This window comes from Aquarana catesbeiana, linkage group LG04 (assembly GCF_042186555.1).
Source record: "Aquarana catesbeiana isolate 2022-GZ linkage group LG04, ASM4218655v1, whole genome shotgun sequence".
NCBI classification, from domain to species: Eukaryota; Metazoa; Chordata; class Amphibia; order Anura; family Ranidae; genus Aquarana; species Aquarana catesbeiana.
The window spans coordinates 462,804,212-462,824,679 of NC_133327.1; the positions used below are offsets into that span (position 1 = coordinate 462,804,212).

General features: G+C 44.4%; 1 protein-coding gene across 2 annotated transcripts in view; it reads left to right on the forward strand.

Moving 5' to 3' along the window:
- The window catches only part of COG2 (component of oligomeric golgi complex 2), a 456,761-nt gene that overhangs the window by 96,005 nt on the left and 340,288 nt on the right, over positions 1 to 20,468 (forward strand). For both annotated transcript variants that reach the window (XM_073627553.1, XM_073627554.1), the window contains one exon: positions 12,761 to 12,841. In XM_073627553.1, the coding sequence (XP_073483654.1) occupies positions 12,761 to 12,841 (81 nt within the window). The remainder of the gene's footprint in view (positions 1 to 12,760; positions 12,842 to 20,468) is intronic.

Consider the following 20,468-nt stretch of genomic DNA (forward strand, 5'->3'; position numbering starts at 1 on the left):
CATACATTCACAAAATTTTATCAGGTGGATGTAAGGAGGTATGAGGATATCACCTTCGGGCGCAGTGTCTGGGGGTGCCCTACGTGTTGTCTTTCCCTCCTCTCAAATAACATTGCTATGGGTCGTCCCATTAAGTTATTAACTTGGGCTCTGTGTCCCATGATGTACGATAAAGAAAATATCACAGCTTACCTGTAAAAATCCTTTTCTTGGGAGGACATCATGGGACACAGAGGTCCCGCCCCTCTTTTGTGGGGTTTAAGTATATTGCTTTGCAAAAGCTGAGGTACTGCTGGAAGGAGGAGGGGTTATATAGGGGAGTGAACTTCCTGGATTGAGTATACCAGTGTCCAATCACCTGAAGGTGGCCCATTAGCTTAGTTATTAGCTTAGGCTCTGCGTCCCATGATGTACTCCAAGAAAAGGATTTTACAGGTAGGCTGTTATAAAAATCCTATTTTTTGGCCAAACAGTGCCTTCCCATTAATAAACAGTTTATAGCAATTCTGCTTTGAGGATGGGTCAGTCGCCCAGAGTTTTAGACCCATAGCTCTTTTGGCTGTAACTGAGCTGAGCATGGCTCTGGAGGACCAACGAATGATGTCTATAGCTGCCTCACCTGCGAAGTCCGCCCAGGGTTGTTTTATCTCCTCGAGCGCAGCTGGTTTTTGATTGCATACTCCAAGTTCCTGCGCCCACACTCGCATAGCACTTGCTACAGATGTTAAAGGAACGACGGGCTTACAAGTAGAGGTCCACCGATATGGGTTTTTCTCTGGCCGATGCCGATATTTAGAAATCGCGGTGGCCGATATATGATGCCGATTTTTTTTTTTTTGGGCCGACATGTTAGGCCGATTCCCCCCCCCCCCCCCCTTCATCTCATAAAATCTAACAGTTAGACCCCTTTCACACTGGGGTGTTTTTCAGCCGCTTTTGTGCTAAAAATAGCGCCTGTAAAGTGCCTGCAAAACGGCTCCCCTGCAGTCTGTGTGAAAGCCCGAGTGCTTTCACACTGAGGCGTTGCTCTGGCAGGGTATTTAAAAAAAAAAAAAGTCCTGCAAGCAGCATCTTTGGAGCAGTGTATACCGCTGCTCCACCACTCCTGCCCATTGAAATGAATGCGCACCGCTGCCAGGCGCTTCGGCAGTGGCGCATTTAACACCTTCCTCGGCCGCTAGCTGGGTTATAAGCGCCCCGCTAGCAGCCGAATGGCGCCGCTTAAATAACGATAAAGCGCTGCTAAAACTAGTAGTGTTTTACCGTCAACGAATGCCTGCTCCAGTGTGTAGGCAACCTAGTAATAAGTGATACAGAAATTATACAGATACAGTGCCTGCTCCAGTGTGTAAGCAACCTAGTAATAAGTGATACAGAAATGATACAGTGATACAGAAATTTTTTTACATTTAAACATGTATTAAACAAAACAAACCTCCAATCGGTTCACTTGTATGTATAATTTCGATAAAAACAAAACAAAAAAAAAAAAACTATATATTAACCACTTGACAACTGGGCACTTAAACCCCCCTCGTGACCAGACCAATTTTCAGCTTTCAGCGCTCTCACACTTTGAATGACAATTACTCAGTCATACAATTCTGTACCCAAATGAATTTTTTGTCCTTTTTTTCATACAAATAGAGCTTTATTTTGGTGGTATTTGATCACCTCTGGGTTTTTTATTTTTTGCGCTATAAATGAAAAAAGACCGAAAATTTTTCTTTGTTTCTGTGATAAAATTTAGCAAATTAGTAATTTTTCTTCATAAATTTTGGCCACAATTTATAATGCTACATATCTTTGGTAAAAATAACCAAAATTAGTGGATATTATTTGGTCTTTGTGAAAGTTAGAGAGTCTACAAGTTATGGTGCAAATCATAAAAAAAAAAATCACCTGAAGTACTGACGGCCTATCTCATTTCTTGCGACCCGAACAAGTCAGGAAAGTACAAATACTCCCCAAATGACCCCTTTTTTTGAAAATAGACATTCCAAGGTATTTAGTTAGATGCATGGGGAGGTTTTTGATGTTGTCATTTTTTCCCACAATTCTTTGCAAAATGAAGATTTTTTTTTTTTTTTTCCCCCCCACAAAATTGTCATTGTAATAGGTTATTTCTCTCCCATGGCATGTATATACCACAAATGACACCCCAAAATACATTCTGCTACTCCTGAGTATTACGATACCACATGTGTGGGACTTTTCACAGCCTGGCCACATACAGAGGCCCAACATGCAGGGAGTCACATCACGTGTTCTAGAAGCATAAATTACACATCTAATTTGTTGACTACCTATTACACTTTTGAAGGCCCTGGAGAACCAGGACAATGACATGTGACACTGATGACAAATGGCACTGATACGTAGCACTGATGACAGATGGCACTGATACGTGGCACTGACACTGATGTGGCACTGATGACAGATGGCACTAATACATGGCACTGATGACAGATGGCACTAATACGTGGCACTGATGACAGATGGCACTAATACATGGCACTGACAGATGGCACTGATGACACGTGACACTGATGACAGATGGCACTAATACATGGCACTGACAGATGGCACTGATGACACGTGACACTGATGACAGATGGCACTAATATGTGGCACTGATGACACGTGGCGCTGATGACAGATGGCACTGATGACAGATGGCACTGATACGTGGCACTGATGGCACTGATACGTGGCACTGATGACACGTGACACTGATGACAGATGGCACTATGTGGCACTGATGACAGATGGCACTTATACGTGGCACTGGGGACAGATGGCAGTGGGGACAGATGGCAGTGGGGACATGACGGCAGGGACGTGACGGCAGGGGCAGATAACAGGACAGATAACAGTGCTGACACTTTTTTCGTTTTTTTTTTTTTTTTTCTGTTTACTTACCGCCGCAGCGGTTCGCTCTCCCTCCTCACACGCTGTCTCTGTGTGAGGAGGGAGAGCCGGCGATGAGAGAGGATCTCATATGTTTACATATGAGATCCTCTCTCATTGGCAGAGGGATCGCACTGTAAACGGCCGCTGTCATTGGCCGTTTACGGCGATCTGTGACTGGCTGTGTGCGAGGGACACGGCCAGCACAAAACTTCCTCGATGCGCCCCCACGGGAGCGCGCCACGCAGAAGTAAACAGGGCAACGTCCAGGGACGCCCTCCCGGCAATTGGAGTCCGCGCTGTAGCCATCTTTCGGATATAGCGCGGACGCCTAGTGGTTAAATACACAAAAACAGGTAATCAAAACTTTTGGACGAAAAAAATGGGCTACCTTTACTGCTTTTAGTTTTTAGTTTTTTTTTTTTTGTTTTTTTTTTAATTCATTAGTGTATTTTTTTTTTTTTTAAATTGCGTTTGAAAGACCGCTGCGCAAATACCGCGTGACATAAAATATTGCAACAACTACTATTTTATTCCCTAGGGTCTCTGCTAAAAACATATATATATATATATATATATATATATATATATATATATATATATATATATATATATATATATATATATATATATATATATATATATATATATATATATATTATTTGGGGGTTCTATGTGAATTTCTAGCAGAAAATACAGGATTTTTACTTGTAAGCAACAATTGTCAGAAAAGATTTACTCTTTAAATGGTTAAACTGAGAGCTTCTACACACAGAGTTCAGTCCATTGATAAGTGTAAACATTGTATCTTTTTAGCTTTTTATCAGACTTGGCAGGCTGCCCAGAGAGGAGAGAAGCCACTCCACAGAAGACTTCAGGCAACTTGCATTGACTTCTATTACAGAAGTCATTTGCAAGTCGCGCTGAAGTTATATATCGGCCTTTTTTATCAGCACAATCGGCCGATGACTATTAATTAAAAAATACCAAATATCGGACGATATATCGGTCGACCTCTACTTACAAGCGCCACCTACCACAAGGTAAACCTTTCTTAAGTCCATGTCAATGCGTCTATCAAGGATATCGCGAAAGGAGGAAGAGTCTTCCATCAGAAGTGTCACATTCTTGGCCAGTCCGGTGACTGCTGCATCCACAGTTGGGTTAGATAAAGGAGCATCAGCATCCTCCGTGATTGGATACAACTTCTGCAACCTATTGGTTGAGGAAGATTTTCTCTCCCCCTTCTCCCATTCCTTCTGAAACGGGCCTCTTTTTTCTGTCATAAGAGGAAAGCTAGCTACCTGTTTATTTAGGTTCCTCCTATGAAACCCAAAGGCTTGTTCCCACTTGCAGCAGGCTCTGCTATTGCACTGAAAAGCGATAAGTGCTTGGGTTTTCAGAGGCATTTGATATCACGTAGCGGGGACAAGTGTTCCGGCTATGGGACTTTTCAAAGAGTGATGCACGCAATATTGCAACTCACATGGGGGCGGCCCATTCACTTGGCTGCCCTACGCGTGCAAAAAGAAGCCCTTGCTCCTATTTAGGGGCTACAAGCTTCGCACAGTGTTTTTAATGGTGCGTTCTCCCATGTGACAATCTGAGCAGAATCTCATTGCATTTGGGGTGCCCTGAAAGGATAAAGGCACCAAATGCGTGTTATCTAGCTATTGCCACACAATTTAAATTTTAATTTAAAATCAGATTGTATGGTGTGTGAGTGTGATAGGTTTTCTCCTTCTTTTGGAGGAGGTTCCGGATCCTCCCATTTCATTGCAGCTTTTACTGCCTTAACCACTTACGGACAGAGCCTCGTTTTTGAGATGTATTGTATGTTGGCGCCTGGAAAGTGTATTTAAATCCAAAATCAGATATGTTTTATATAATGTGGTATATTGATCCTTGTTGTGGAGGTTAACTTTTTTTTTTTTTTTTTTTTAAACTCCTTCCCGACCAGCTGCCACAGTTGTACTGCGGCAGGTTGGCTCCCCTGGGCAAAACTATGTTACCTTACGTCGCTTTGCCTTTTGACCACTAGGCGGCGTGCACTGCCGAGGTGCGATGACCGCCGGGCACCCGCGATCGCTTGTGACAACGGGAACCGGGATTTATGTGTGTAAACACGCAGATCCCGGTTCTCAGCTGAGACAGATCGTGTGTTCATTCTCTCTCTCTCTCTCTCTCTCTCTCTCTCTCTCTCTCTCTCTCTCTCTCTCTCTCTCTCTCTCTCTCTCTCTCTCTCTCTCTCTCTCGTGTCAGTCCCATCCCCCCCACAGTTAGAACACACACTAGGGAATACATTTAACCCTAGTGTTAACCCCTTCCATTTGCATTTTTATCGCACCGATCGCTGTATAATTGTCACTGGTCCCAAAAATGTGTGAAAAGTGTCTGTTCCCCGCAATATCGCAGTCCTGCTAAAAATCGTTGATCGCCGCCATTACTAGTAAAAAAATTAAAATTGTAAAAATGCCATAAATCTATCCCCTATTTTGTAGACGCTATAACTTTTTGCGTAAACCAATCAATATACACTTATTGCTAATATAAATATATAAATATATATATATATATATATATATATATATATATATATATATATATATATATATATATATATATATATATATATATATATATATATATTAACAAAAATATGTAGAAGAATACATATTGGCCTAAACTGAGGAAAAAAATGTGTGGGGTGTGTGTTTTTTTTTTTTTTTTTTTTGTTTGTTTTTTTTTTTTTTTTTCCAAAATTGTCGCTCTTCTTTTTGTTTATAGCGCAAAAAATAGAAAATGCAGAGGTGATCAAATATCACCAGAAGAAAGCTCTATTTGTGGGGAAAAAAAGGACGTCAGTTTTGTTTGGGTACACCATTGCAAAAAATGGCCTGGTCATTGAGCAGCCAAATCTTCGGGGGCTGAAGTGGTTAAGCTTTGTTTGTTTTATTTTTACCTGTTGATCCTGCAAATGGCACACTTCCTGTCCCTGGGTGGCTACATCACTCCTCCAATTTATCCATGAAGGGAGCCCTGGTTTTAACCCTAGGCTACTATATTTATATGGACTACAAACCTGTCCGTATCTCCTCCATCTCTTACCCTGCCCCTTGTAACATAGATTACAGGAGCTAGTTATTAAAGAAGATATTCTTTGGTGCAGCTCATAGAAAGTGGCAGGGACACTGCATTTCTGGTGAGATCAGCAGGTATTTTCTGTACTTGCTAAAACTGTTCTGTTACTAAGACTGTAAGTTGCAAAATATTGCATTTTTGTTCTTGGGTTTTATTATCCTTTAAAGCGGACCTTCAGTAATTTTTTCCAACTTTACATCTATTAAATCTTCTGCCCTTGTTTAGGCCCCTTTCACACGATTGGACCGTTCAGGTCCGCCTGTCAGTTTTGACGGCGGACCTGAACGGGCGCTGCATGTTAGCCTATGGAGCGACGGATGTCAGCGGAGACATGTCTGCTGACATCTGACCCGGTCGGATCCGCAAAAAGCAGACGGATGGCCCTATGTCCGGATCTGTCGCTATCGGATCGGGTGAGATCTGATGAAAACAGACATGCTGTCCGTTTTCATCCGATCCCTCCATAGGCAGCAGCGGCGCCTGACAAGCCCCTCCCCGCTCAGTGAGCAGAGAGGGACCTGTCATCCGCCGGCTCAGCGGAGATCAACGGAGAGATCTCCCGCTGAGCCGGCGGACTCCATGGAAGCGGAGACCGCCTCGTGTGAAAGGGGGCTTTAACTTTGGATAGTAAAACATAATATTTCTCCAAGCGTCTTCCAGGACAGCCCATGAGACCTTGGGCTCCTCCTACCAGGACAGGAAACACGTCACCCCCACCAGATAAAAGGGCGGTCCTCCAGGCCCATGTCAGTTATTTGTGTTTCCTCCGGACGGGGGGTAACATGTTCATGGAACCTGCTCCCATAGGCCTTATAAGCAGGGGCTTTGTATGGCTTTTTTCTGGGGCATATCACTTACCTCTTCCTCTGCCAGAAGCAGCACACCGCTGGGGAGGTTGGCTGTGTTGCTGTTCTCTGTCCTCAGTGCCTGGAGAGGGCCAGGACCGGGGTGAGGTCGTGCCCCTAGCGCAGTGCATTGCACTCTAGCTCAGCTGAGCTTCGGTTGTCCTTCCCTGCCGACAGCCTGGCTGATCTGAGCAAGGAATGGAGGAAGCCGCAGCGTTTGAGGGGGCGGAGCTATTGCGCTCCAAGCTGGCCCACAGGAAGTGCCTGGAGAGGGTTACTTCCAGGGCATATGACATCATCATCGGGCGCCGGAGACGAGGTTCCAGTCTTCATAAACGGCGTGAACAGAGAACGCTGGCTGCTGGTGTTTCTTGGTGTTAAGCAGCCAGGCTGTGGATGACCAAGAGGGGCAGAATGGATCCTCCTGCAGTACCTGCACAGGCAGCGGATGCAGTTCCCAACACCAGCACCTCACAGGTAAGCCTGGGGTGTTCTGTCACCACCTTTACTATCCCTGTGAGTGTTCCCTCCCCCTCCCCCCTCTGTAGTAGTGGGTGTAAGGGGACACATTTCCTCCCTCCTGCACGTGGTGTTACGGAGTGATTGTGTGGCTTTAATTACATTGTGGGTCATTTATTTTGTCTTGCAGACCAAGACTCAGGACAAGGCCCAAGCACAGCCACTTAAAAGGAAATGTGCGGTTTGCGCAAACAAGTTGAGCTCCTCATGGAGCAAAGCAGTTTGTCGCACCTGTATAGAAGGCCTAGTAAAGGATGACTCGGTTGCCTCGTGCCAGAAGATGCTTACTTCTGTTAGGGATGAGCTTGCGTCCACCTTCAGTTCCTTTTAGAACGCTTATTGACAAGCTCCAGACTCCAGCAGAGAGTCCGTCTTCACTGAAGGCGTCAGTAAGCACTCCGCAGCAGGCAGAGAGTGAAGACTCTGAGGCTGAGGTCAGATCTACCCGTTCTTCTCTGGAAGAATCAGGGTCAGATACAGAGCCCAGAGATAGAGAATCCACTCGAGGCTCAAGATTTAAGTTATCTGTTGAGGATGTAGATGACTTATTAAAGGCTATCTATACTACCCTTGAGTTAAAAGAGGAAGAGGTTCAGTTATCCAAACATGATCTTATGTATAAAGGATTACATAAGAGAAAATCAAGAGTGTTTCCAGTTCATAGTTCTTTGGTTGATACTATTAAACTGGAATGGGATAATCCTGAGAGAAAACCATTCTTCTCTAGTAACCTAAAAAGGAGGTTTCCTTTTGATGAGGACACTGCGCAGCCATGGAATAAGAATCCCAAGTTAGACGCACCTCTTTCAAAAGTTTCTAAAAACTCGGACCTGGCGTTTGATGATATGGGTACGCTTAAGGATCCGATGGACAAGAGGGGGGATATCCTTCTCCACAGAGCCTGGGACTCAGCAGTTGGAAACCTGAAACCAGCTTTGGCTTCCACTTGTGTGGCCAGAAATCTGGAGGTTTGGTTGACTCAGATTTAGTCACATCTGTCAGCAGGTACCTCCAGAGAGCAAATTTTAAAGTCTTTTCCTCTCCTATTTCAGGCAGTGGGTTTTTTGGCAGATTCTTCCGCTGAGTCGGTAAGAATGTCAGCCAGGACTTCGGCTCTAGTGAACTCGGCCAGGAGAAGCCTTTGGCTTAAGACCTGGTCAGGGGACTCGGCCTCCAAGTTGCGCCTTTGTGGCCTTCCTTTAACTGGCGATCATTTATTTGGCCCAGGTCTACAGGAGGCACTGGAACGCACGGCTGATAAGAAAAAGGCGTTTCCAGAGAGAGTTCAGACAGCCAGAAAATTTTTTCGTGGCCAAAACAGGCAACAGAGTCCTAGAGAAAAGGACAGCAGGCCGAAAAAGCATTGGACTGGGCACAAAGGCAGGGGCAAAGGGGGAGTGCTATTTAACCCTCCTCAACAGCCCGCCAAGCCGCAGTGACTTGTGTTCCCCGGTGGGAGGGAGATTGAGGGCCTTCATCCCACAGTGGGCAGCAGTCACTCTGAGCCCCTTCGTCCTGGACCTAGTGACCAACGGGTACAGGCTGGAGTTTGTTCACCAACCACCAGAACGTTTGTTGGTCACATTTCCTCCACAAGATCGGGAGAAAGCGAGGGCTCTGGGTCTCCAGATCGGAGACTTGTTAGATCAAAAAGTCCTGATTCCTGTTCCTCGATCGGAGCGGGGCAAGGGATTCTATTCCCATGTATTTGTGGTCAGAAAGCCGGCAGGAAAGTTTCGACTTATCCTGAATCTCCGGACCTTAAACAAGTCCATCAGATACAAGCATTTCCGTATGGAGACGGTTTTTACAATCAAAAACCTACTATACCCAAACTGCTTTATGGCCACGTTGGACTTAAGGGATGCTTATCTTCACATCCCTATCCATCCAGCCTTCCAAAAGTTTTTGAGATTGGCAGTGAAGACGGGTATGGGGACCCGACATTTTCAATTTCAGGCCCTCCCCTTCGGTCTTTCCTCAGCCCCACGCATCTTTACGAAGGTGTTGGGGGAAGTGCTGGCTCCTCTAAGATTAAAGGCAATAACGGTTATCCCTTACTTAGACGACCTCCTGATAGTGGCAAAATCATACCAAAGGCTGTTGGAAGATCTCCAGGCTGTACAGGACTTCTTACAGTCCCTAGGCTGGCTAATAAACAAAGAAAAATCGTCCTTGATTCCGGCCCAGAAAGTAACTTATCTAGGTTACGATTTTTGCTCCGTGAACCAAAGAGTTTTTCTTCCTCAGGAGAAGATTACCAAAGTGTTCCAGACTATGTCAACATTGCAGACCAACCAGTCGGTCTCTCTGAGACAGGTGTCGAGGGCAGTGGGTCTTATGACCTCATGTTTTCCCGCAGTACCATGGGCGAGACTCCGTCAGCGTCCGTTACAAAGGTTTCTTTTAAGAAACTGGGACGGGGACGTAAGGTCCCTGGAGTCAAGGATCTGGCTTCCCGACAGGATAAAAAGAAGCCTGTGGTGGTGGAGAGCTGGTCAGCACCTAGCAGGAGGTCTCCCATGGTCCTTTCCCATTTCCCGAAGGATTACCACGGATGCGAGTTCCTGGGGATGGGGGGCCCACCTCAGCAATGCAGTAGCGCAAGGAGAGTGGTCCCCAGAGGAGGCAAGGGCCTCATCCAATCAAAGAGAGCTGCTTGCAGTCCAGAGAGCCCTCCAGTCTTTTCAGATGGAGGTCAGGGGTCACAACCTCCAAATCCTGTCAGACAATATAGCGACAGTCGCGTATATCAACAAGCAGGGAGGCACGAGAAGCCGGAGGCTTCAGTCCATTGCCCAGGAGATCCTTTCATGGGCAGAGGGGAATCTAGCCTCCATTTCTGCTGTACACCTGAAGGGGAAAAACAATTGCCTGGCAGATTATTTCAGCCGTCACAGGATAGACCGAGACAACTGGTCCCTTCATCCCGAAGTCTTTGCAGATCTCACCAAGAGATGGGGTTATCCGGTAGCGGATTTGTTCGCAAACCGAAACAACCGCAAGACGGAGATATTCTTTTCCATGAACCCGGCAGACCAAGCCTTGGGGATCGATGCTCTGGCAAACCCGTGGCCTCCAGGCCTATGTTATGCCTTTCCGCCAATCAGGCTGATTCCAGAAGTCCTCCGGAAGTTTCGGCTGGAAGAGACAGATCTGATTCTAAGTGCCCCGTTTTGGCCCAAGAGGCCATGGTTTTCCCTGCTACAGTCTCTGGTTTCAGAGCCTCCGTGGAGTCTTCCGAAAAGGGAAGACCTATTATTGCAGGGTCCAGTATCACACCCTCAGGTGGTTTCCTTAAACTTGACGGCCTGGTATCTGAAGAAAAGATATTGAGCGCCCAAGGGTTCTCTGACAAAGTAGTCAGGACTCTCGTGAATTGCAGGAAGCCAGTTACTAGAGCCATATATTCCAAAGTTTGGAAAAGGTTTAACTCATGGTTATCTGAAAATGATAGATTAGCTCATGATATTCCGTCTATTTTGGAATTTTTCCAAGAGGGTGTCGACAAAGGTCTTTCTGTTAGTACCTTAAAGGTACAGGCGGCAGCTATTAGTGTGTTCCTCCAGTTTTCTCTCCTGGAAAATCCCACTATAGCCAGATTTTTCAAATCTATCTCTAGGGCCAGACCAGTAGTGGTGAGAAGTTGTCCAACGTGGGATCTGTCCCTAGTACTTCAAACTCTGGTAGAATTTCTGTTTGAACCTCTGGAAAGTATGTCAGTTAAGTTACTTACATTAAAAACTGTGTTCCTTATAGCTGTTACCTCAGCTCGTAGGGTAAGTGAGTTGCAGGCCCTATCAGTTAGGGAGCCCTTCCTCACGATTTTTGAGGATCGAGTTGTGTTACGAACCGATCCAGGTTTTTTGCCCAAGGTGGCAAGTACATTCCACCGATCTCAGAACATTGTATTGCCAACCTTTTGTAGTTCGCCACAGGGCGACTTAGAAAGAAAATTTAGTTTCCTAGATGTAAGAAGGATTCTCTTGGTCTATCTTGAGGTCACGAAGACCTTTAGGAAAACTGATGCCTTGTTTGTCCTCTTTTCTGGAGTTCACAAGGGGAATAGTGCATCTAAAACCACATTGGCTAGATGGATAAAGCAAGCCATCTTGGAAGCTTACAAAATTAGGGAGGTCCCTACACCTTTTGTTACTGCGCACTCAACTAGAGCCTTGTCTACGTCTTGGGCTGAGAGGGCTGGTGCTTCACCGGAACAAATTTGCAGGGCTGCCACTTGGTCCAGTTACTCGACCTTCATTAAACATTATCGACCTGGATCTCCTATCAGCTCAGGAGCAGGCGTTTGGTCGTAAGGTCCTTCAGGCAGTTGTCCCTCCCTAGACTGGTAAGTTCTGGCTCATCGTCTCATGGGCTGTCCTGGAAGACGCTTGGAGAAAAGCTGAGTTAGACTTACCGGTAACTCCTTTTCTGAGAGTCTTCCAGGACAGCCGGATTCCCACCCGGTATTGTCTGAAGTTATGTGTATTATGCATATGTTTTGCAGGGTCCTACGGTTCTTGAGAATACTGACATGGGCCTGGAGGACCGCCCTTTTATCTGGTGGGGGTGACGTGTTTCCTGTCCTGGTAGGAGGAGCCCAAGGTCTCATGGGCTGTCCTGGAAGACTCTCAGAAAAGGAGTTACCGGTAAGTCTAACTCAGCTTTTTCTGCCAGTAAATGTTATGCAGCCCACTTCCTGTTTCTTGTCTGGTCAATAGCCTTGGCTTATGAAATCATGCACAGCACTCTCTCTCACTCATTCTCTTGAGAGTTTGCCCGGAAGGGAGGGGGGATGAGTCATAAGAGGACCAATCAGAGCTGGAGATGTAAATCCAGGAAGTAAACAGGCAGCAGCTGCCCACAGTTAAAATGGCTGCAGCCAGACTCAGTGGAGGGAGATTTCTGCAGCATATTTGGCAAGTACAGAATCATAGTATATATAAAATAATATGCAAAGTGGTTGGAGGGAAGCTTCAGAATGGCAAAGATGTTTTTATTACAAATTATGTGAGCAGACTGCAGTTCCTCTTTAGGTTAACCATTCACTTTGCAATCTGATTGTACAATCTCTGTACAATATGCTTTTAGCTTTACTAAAACGATTTAATTCAAGGACCTACCTAAACAATTCTTTCAAATACCTGAACAATTCTTTCAGTCAGACAGGGTCTTGCACTGCATAGTTAAAGGTAGGTCTAAAGAAGAATTGTATAGTTGTATGGTCAGCCGTGTACTTCATATTTGCTTGTGATTTAGCTCTTCTAGATTTTTTTTTTTTTATTCTCTTGTCTAAAGTTAAGTTTGATTGCACTGTTTTTTTTTTTTTTTTTTTTTTTTTGCAGGGTCTCAAAACATCTGTTAATTACAGCATTCGGGCAGTGGATGAGCGTTTGGCTAAACAAGATGACCTTAGGAAAAAAAAGGCAAGTTGTGTAGCTTGTAAACTGATTAAAGAGCATTAGATTCAGCTAGTATTTTTAAAGAGTGTTGCACTTTTAAGCTGATTTCCTGAAGCCCCTATACTACAACTGTAGTACAGTTATCTTTATTTAGCTCTCAATACCCTACATTCCCCAACATTGGTAACCCCTTCCAAGTCTCATACTCTGCTAATATCTTTGAGTTTCCACTTGATACTGCACACCCCTCCTCCAAATTCTCCCAACAGCTTTGCTTTTCCCATGCATTTAAATTGTGGGCTTTATTAATTCCTGCAGAAAATAGGTATTTTGCCTTCCCTGGTGATGGATGGTCCTTACCAAGGAATGAATGGAGATTCTGAAGAGTTTGTGCAGCAGCAGTGGAATCCGCATTGTGTGTGTCTATTGACAAATACAGTGCCGTTCAGCCTCGCTCCCTCCTCACTGTATTTGACAGCAGCAGGAGAAAATGGCTTCAGCTGCTGCCTGTCAGTCACTGTGTGAAGAAGGGGAGAGAGAGGAGAGAAAACTGCTGCACAGTGCTGGATTGAGTGAGGACTCAGGTAAGTATAAGGGGATGAGGTGGGCAATTCTGCTATCTAAACATTTTTTACCTTAAGCCCTGGTTCACATTACAGTGATTTGGCATGCAATTTGACATGTCGGATCGCATGCTATTGTCAGCAATTTCACCGTCCGAATCTGTGTGACGCCGCACCAATTCCCAAAAGTAGTTTCTGTACTACTTTTGGCGACTTCGGGGTGTGATTTCATTAGACATTTGTGCAGATATCTCTGAAATCGCCCCCCAAGTCAGGACTGACATGCGGGAATGAAATTGTGCGAGTTCAGCTTTACACCTTTTAACATTTGCTCCTGCTGCTGTCAAATTTCAGGGAGGAGGGAGCAGGGCTGATTGGCACTGTGTTTGTCAGTAGACGCACACAATGCGGCTTGACATTGAGACCACACAAATGCCCCTATAGTAAGTTGCTTGCTATGGGGGCACTCTCAGAAGAGGAGCCAGGAGCGCCGGCGGGGGACCCCAGAAAAAGAGGTTCGGGGCTGCTTTGTGCAATTCAGCAGCACAGAGCAGGTAAGTATGAACCTGTTTGTAAAGTAATTTTCCTAAAAAACAAACACTTTAAGACTAAAGCTTTATTCTGGGACTGCTTTCTACAAATCTTAATTGGGGATGCTGGTAGCAGTGTTGACCAAGCTTTAAGCAAACTTCAACACTGCCTGGATCTTGCTGAAATCCGCTTCTAAGATGTTTAAAACAAAATCTGCTTGCAGCTTGTTAAATGTTTGCATAATAAACTGCCCTTCTGCAGCTGAGATTTAAAAGTACCGGTGTGTGGCAGTCAAAAAGACCGTGGATGAATAAACATTCACTTTCTGATGCATTTGTTATTGACCTGACAACTGGGTACATTTTCTGTGTTTTTCCAGATTTACCTCTGTAAATGTTTGCTCATTCATGTTTTTAAAACATGTTTTGTAAATTGACAAACAGTGAATCTGATGCCATCTTTCTTTGGACAGCGTAGTTCTGTAAGTGTAAAGGGGGCTTATACTACTGCACTGAATTGAATTCAGTTTTTTTTTTTTTTTATTTAGCTTTCTGTATTCATCCCAGTTAATCTTCAGTTTTCCTTTTGTGCGGAATGCATAACCACTCATGTTGATGGGCATTGTTTTCCTGTTTATTACTTGCATTTGGAACGCACATCACAGGTAGAGGTCGACCGATATGGGTTTTTCTCTGGCCGATGCCGATATTTAGAAATCTCGGTGGCTGATGGCCGATATGTGATGCCGATATATTAGGCCGATATTTTTTTTTTTTTTTTTTTCTTTCTTTTTTTTTTTCTTTCTTTTTTTTTTTTTTCCTTCATCTCATAAAATTTAACAGTTAGACCCCTTTCACACTGGGGCGTTTTTCAGGCGCTTTTGGGCTAAAAATAGCACCTGTAAAGTGCCTGTAAAACGGCTCTCCTGCAGTCTCAGTGTGAAAGCCCGAGTGCTTTCACACTGAGGCGATGCGCTGGCAGGTTTTCAAAAAAAAGTCCTGCAAGCAGCATCTTTAGAGCGGTGTATACTAGAGGTCGACCGATATGGGTTTTTCTCTGGCCGATGCGATATTTAGAAATCATGGTGGCCGATGGCCGATATGTGATGCCGATTTTTTTGGGCCGATATATTTGGCCGATTTTTTTTTTTTTTTTCCCTTCATCTCATAAAATGTAACAGTTAGACCCCTTTCACACTGGGGCGTTTTTCAGGCGCTTTTGGGCTAAAAAGAGCGCCTGTAAAACGGCTCCCCTGCAGTCTCAGTGTGATATCCTGAGTGCTGTCACACTGAGGCGATGCGCTGGCAGGATGTAAAAAAAAAGTCCTGCAAACGGCATCTTTGGAGCGGTGTATACCACTGCTCCACCACTCCTGCCCATTGAAATGAATGCACACCGCTGCCGAAGCGCCTGCAAAGCGTTTTGGCAGCGGCGCTTCAGGGGCGCATTTAACCCCTTCCTCGGCCGCTAGCTGGGTTATAAGCGCCCCGCTAGCAGCCGAATAGCACCTCTAAAATGACGGTAAAGCGCTGCTAAAACTAGCAGCGTTTTACTATCAACGCATGCCTGCTCCAGTGTGAAAGCAGCCTTAAAGTGGGGTTCCACCCAAAAAAACAAAAATACCTCAAAAATTCTAAAAAAACAAAAAAACATTTGGATATTTTTTTTTTTTTTTTCACTTACCTCTAAATGCCTGTTGCTAGGTGGTCCCTCGTAGTCTGCCCCTTCCTTTGCCTGGGTTGGTGACATCACTTCCCCCTCGGCACAGGAAGGGCTCCGCTCTGCTCCCTCCCTCCTGTCAATCATCTGGGACCCATTACAGGTCCCAGGTGATTGAGCGGCCAATCACGGTGCGCGGCGCCGCTCGCGCATGCGCAGTGGGTGCCAGGCTGTGAAGCCACAGCCCGGCGCCCACAGTTGAAATGCCGACGAGCGGAGGGGGGGGGGACAAGCGGGGCTTCGATCCCCCGCATCGCTGGACCCAGGGACAGGTAAGTGTCCAATTAAAAGTCAGCAGCTGCAGTATTTGTAGCTGCTGACTTTTAATTTTTTTTTTTTTTTTTTTTTTTGACGGCCCCCCTGGGTGGAACTCCTCTTTAAGTAATAAGTGATACAGAAATTTTTTTACATTTAAACATTAAACAAAACAAACCTCCAATCAGTTCACTTGTATGTATAATTTAGTTTTTGTTTTTTTTTCAATATTAAATACACAAAAACAGGTAATCAAAACTTTTGGATGAAAAAAAAATGGGCTAACTTTACTGCTTAGTTTTTTTTTTTAATTCATTACTGTATTTTTAAAAAAAAAATTGCGTTTGAAAGACCGCTGCGCAAATACCGTGTGACATAAAATATTGCAACAACCGCTATTTTATTCCCTAAGGTCTCTGCTAAAAAAAAATGTTGATAATGTTTGGGGGTTCTAAGTGATTTTCTAGCAGAAAATACAGGATTTTTACTTGTAAGCAACAAGTGTCAGAAAAGATTTAGTCTTTAAATGGTTAAACTGAGAACTCCTCCACATGGAGTTCAGTCTATTGATAAAATAAACCTGAAGAGATACAAAGTATCTTCTTATCAGATTTGGCAGGCTGCCCAGAGGAGGAGAGAATCCTCTCCACACATAATGTTAGGAAACTTGCATTGACTTCTATTACAGAAGTCATTTGCAAGTCACGGCTGAAGTTATAATCGGCTTTTTTTATCAGCACAATCGGCCGATGCCGATTAAGTAAAAAACGCCAAATATCGGCCGATATATCGGCCGGTGTTCTGCCGAGAAAGTTCCGCTCGGCGTATAAGTTCCCCCCTCTACTGTGCCTGCGCAGTAGGTATCGGCGGAAATAGCCGAAGCACAACAGCTGAAAATCAGCTGTACACGGCGCCTGGAAGAGGGCCCCTCGTGGGCTCGCTTTGCTCGCCACGCTTCGGGCACGGCCTCGCTGCGCTCGGTACTTTTAGATTCCCCCTCTAGGTCCACTTGGATGGTGGGGAAGGAACCTGGACCCAGAGCGCAGGCGCCGTGTACAGCTGATTGAAGCATTTGAGCTTCGGCTATCTCCGGCGGCTGAGAGTAGTATGTACTGCGCAGGCGCTGCGCCTGCGCAGTACAGGGGGGGAACTTATCCGCCGAGGGAACATTCTCGGCAAGACACCGGCCGATATATCAGTCGACCTCTAGTGTATACTGCTGCTCCACCACTCCTGCCCATTGAAATGAATGCGCACCGCTGCCGAAGTGCCTGCAAAGCGTTTCGGCAGCAGCGCTTCAGGGGCGCATTCAACCCCTTCCTTGGCTGCTAGCTGGGTTATAAGCTCCCCGCTAGCAGCCGAATAGCGCCGCTAAAATGACGGTAAAGCGCCCCTAAAACTAGCAGCGTTTTACCGTCAACGCATGCATGCTGCAGTGTGAAAGCAACCTAAAGTGATACAGAAAATTTTTTACATTTAAACATTTATTAAACAAAACAAACCTCCAATCAGTTCACTTGTATGTAGAATTTAGATAAAAAAAATATATAAAAAAAAACTATATCTTAAAAATAAATACACAAAAACAGGTAATCAAAACTTTTGGACGAAAAAAAATGGGCTAACTTTACTGCTTAGTTTATTAAGTGATCTTGCATAGCAAGACCACTTACTGTTATCTCACATATATATTATTAAGTGTTCTTGCATAGCAAGACCACTTACTGTTATCTCACATATATATTCTTATTCTTATTAAGTGTTCTTGCATAGCAAGACCACTTATTGTTATCTCACATATATATTATTAAGTGTTCTTGCATAGCAAGACCACTTACTGTTATCTCACATATATATTATTAAGTGTTCTTGCATAGCAAGACCACTTACTGTTATCTCACATATATATTATTCTTATTATTATAGCCAAATTTACCACCCTAACTCCTCCCACAGTTTTTACACTACATAGACAAGTAATATACCGAAACGTGCGGATTGTTCCCGAATGGTGTGCTATTACTTTGTGGAACGTTTCGCCGAATGGTTCACGAAATATCGTCGTTTTTGCGGCGAAATTGGTCCCATAGGAATGAATGGGGAAACTAGAGTGGGAGATGACAAAAGCTGCAAAATCAGAACATGATTTCTAAACTGCCGCCACTCCCTCATTTTCAAGCCCACCTACACAAATCTTATATCAAAACGTTCAGCTATCCCTGCTGCCACTAAACATGTCCACGGCTAAGCCATAGTCCTGATAGTTTTCACAATATGACCATTTGTTTGCAACTCACGCCGTCCATTGACATTCATTGAAACTACACTCTAGCCCCCTCCAAATTTGAAGGGCAATTTCTAAACTGCGACTGTGCCTTCATTTTTAATATTTCAGAGACATACTATACATCAAAATCTAGGTCTGGGTCTTGTGATTCTCACAATATAAAGATCTTCGCTGTAGGATGTATAGTTTTTAAAATACGGCCATTTGTTTAGAGGTCATTTCAGGAAATTTTAGCCATTAATCAGAGTGTACTGTTAGTGTTTGTTTTGTTGCCATGGTTACCAAAGCTTCTGTTATACACAGGGGGGGAAGGTGGCTGGAGCATCTCAGCTGATTACAGAGCCCGGGGGAGGGGACAGACACACCATGTACTGATTTATAATAGAGGAATATGATGGGGCAGTTTTGATGGGGTAATTCTGATGGGGCAGTTTTGATGAAGTAGTATTTGGGAAGCATAAACAGGGCATGAGCGTTGCTAGGAAACAGTGGTTGTAAACACAAGATGCTGAGACACCCCAAATGCATGTGACTTCATCTGCTAGACTTGATAATGCTTGTAGACTCCTCCCACAGTTTTTACACTACAGAGACAAGTAATATACCGAAACGTGCGGATTGTTCCCGATTGGTGTGCTATCACTTTGTGGAACGTTTCGCCGAATGGTCCACGAAATATCGTCGTTTTTGCGGCGAAATTGGTCCCATAGGAATGAATGGCAAAATGTTCAAAAGGAAATGTTGCTAGGAAACAGTGGTTGTAAACACAAGATGCTGAGACACCCCAAATGCATGTGACTTCATCTGCTAGACTTGATAATGCTTGTAGACTCCTCCCACATTTTCCACACTACAGAGACAAGTAATATACCGAAACGTGCGGATTTTTCCCGATTGGTGTGCTATTACTTTGTGGAACGTTTCGCCGAATGGTCCACGAAATATCGTCGTTTTTGCGGCAAAATTGGTCCCATAGGAATGAATGGCGAAATGTTCAAAACTAGAGTGGGAGGTGACAAAAGCTGACAACCCCATGATCAGCCAAAACATTATGACCACCCCATGATCAGCCAAAACATTATGACCGCCCCATGTAAAAAAAAAATATTTTTGAAAAAAATAAAAATTAATTTTTGAAAAAAAAAAAAATTAAAAAAAAAATCATTTTTGAAAAAAACAAAATTCATTTTTGAAAAAAAAAATTTCATTTTTGAAAAAAAAAATCATTTAAAAAAATCATTTTTTAAAAAACAAAAAAACAAAATCATTTTTGAAAAAAAAAAATCACAAAGCTCTGAGGGGAATTATAGCTCCTCTCACACAGCTCTAAGGACAATTATAGCATTATAGCTCCTCCCACACAGCTTGGAGGGAAGTTATAGCTCCTCCAATACAGCTTTGAGGGGAATTATAGCTCCTCCCACACAGCTCAAAGGGGAATTATAGCATTATAGCTTAGCATTATAGCTCCTCCCACACAACTCTGAGGGGAATTATAGTTTCTCCCACACCGCTGTGAGGGGAATTATAGCTCCTCCTACACAGCTCTGAGGGGAATTACAGCTTAGCATTATAGCTCCTCCCACACAGCTGAGGAGAATTAGAGCTCCTCCCACACAACTCTGAGAGGAATTATAGTTTCTTCCACACCGCTGTGAGGGGAATTATAGCTCCTTTTAAACAGCTCTGAGGGGAATTATAGCTTCTCCCACACAACTCTGATGGGAAATGTAGCTTCTCCCACCCAGCTCTGAGGGGAAATATAGCTTCTCCCACACAGCTCTAAGGGGAATTATAGCTCCTCCCACACAACACTAAGGGGAATTGTATCTCCTCCCACACAGCTCTGAGGGGAATTATAGCATTATTGCTCCTCCCACACAGCTCAGAGGGGAGTTATAGCTCCTCCCACACAGCTCTGAGGCGAATTATAGCTCCTCCTCCAACACAACTCTGAGGGGAATTATAGCTCTTCGAACAAAGCTCTGAGGAGAATTATAGCTCCTTCCACAAATATCATCATGCCATCTAAAGGAAAGAGATCTAAAGCTGCAAAGATACGCTGGACTAAACTGGATCCGGAGCCCCACAGCAGCATAGTGGATATGGAGGTTTGTGACAGTGAATGTGCCCAGGAGGTACATAGTGAACCTGTGGTGTCATTTTCATGTTCAACTCAGTGTCAAGTTCAAGAGCACAGTGACAGTGTGATGGGCACTTCTGAAAACCATGGCATGCAAGAACCATGTGTACCAAGTGAGATTTCTGTGCAGGCATCATTTCATCAGGGTCATCA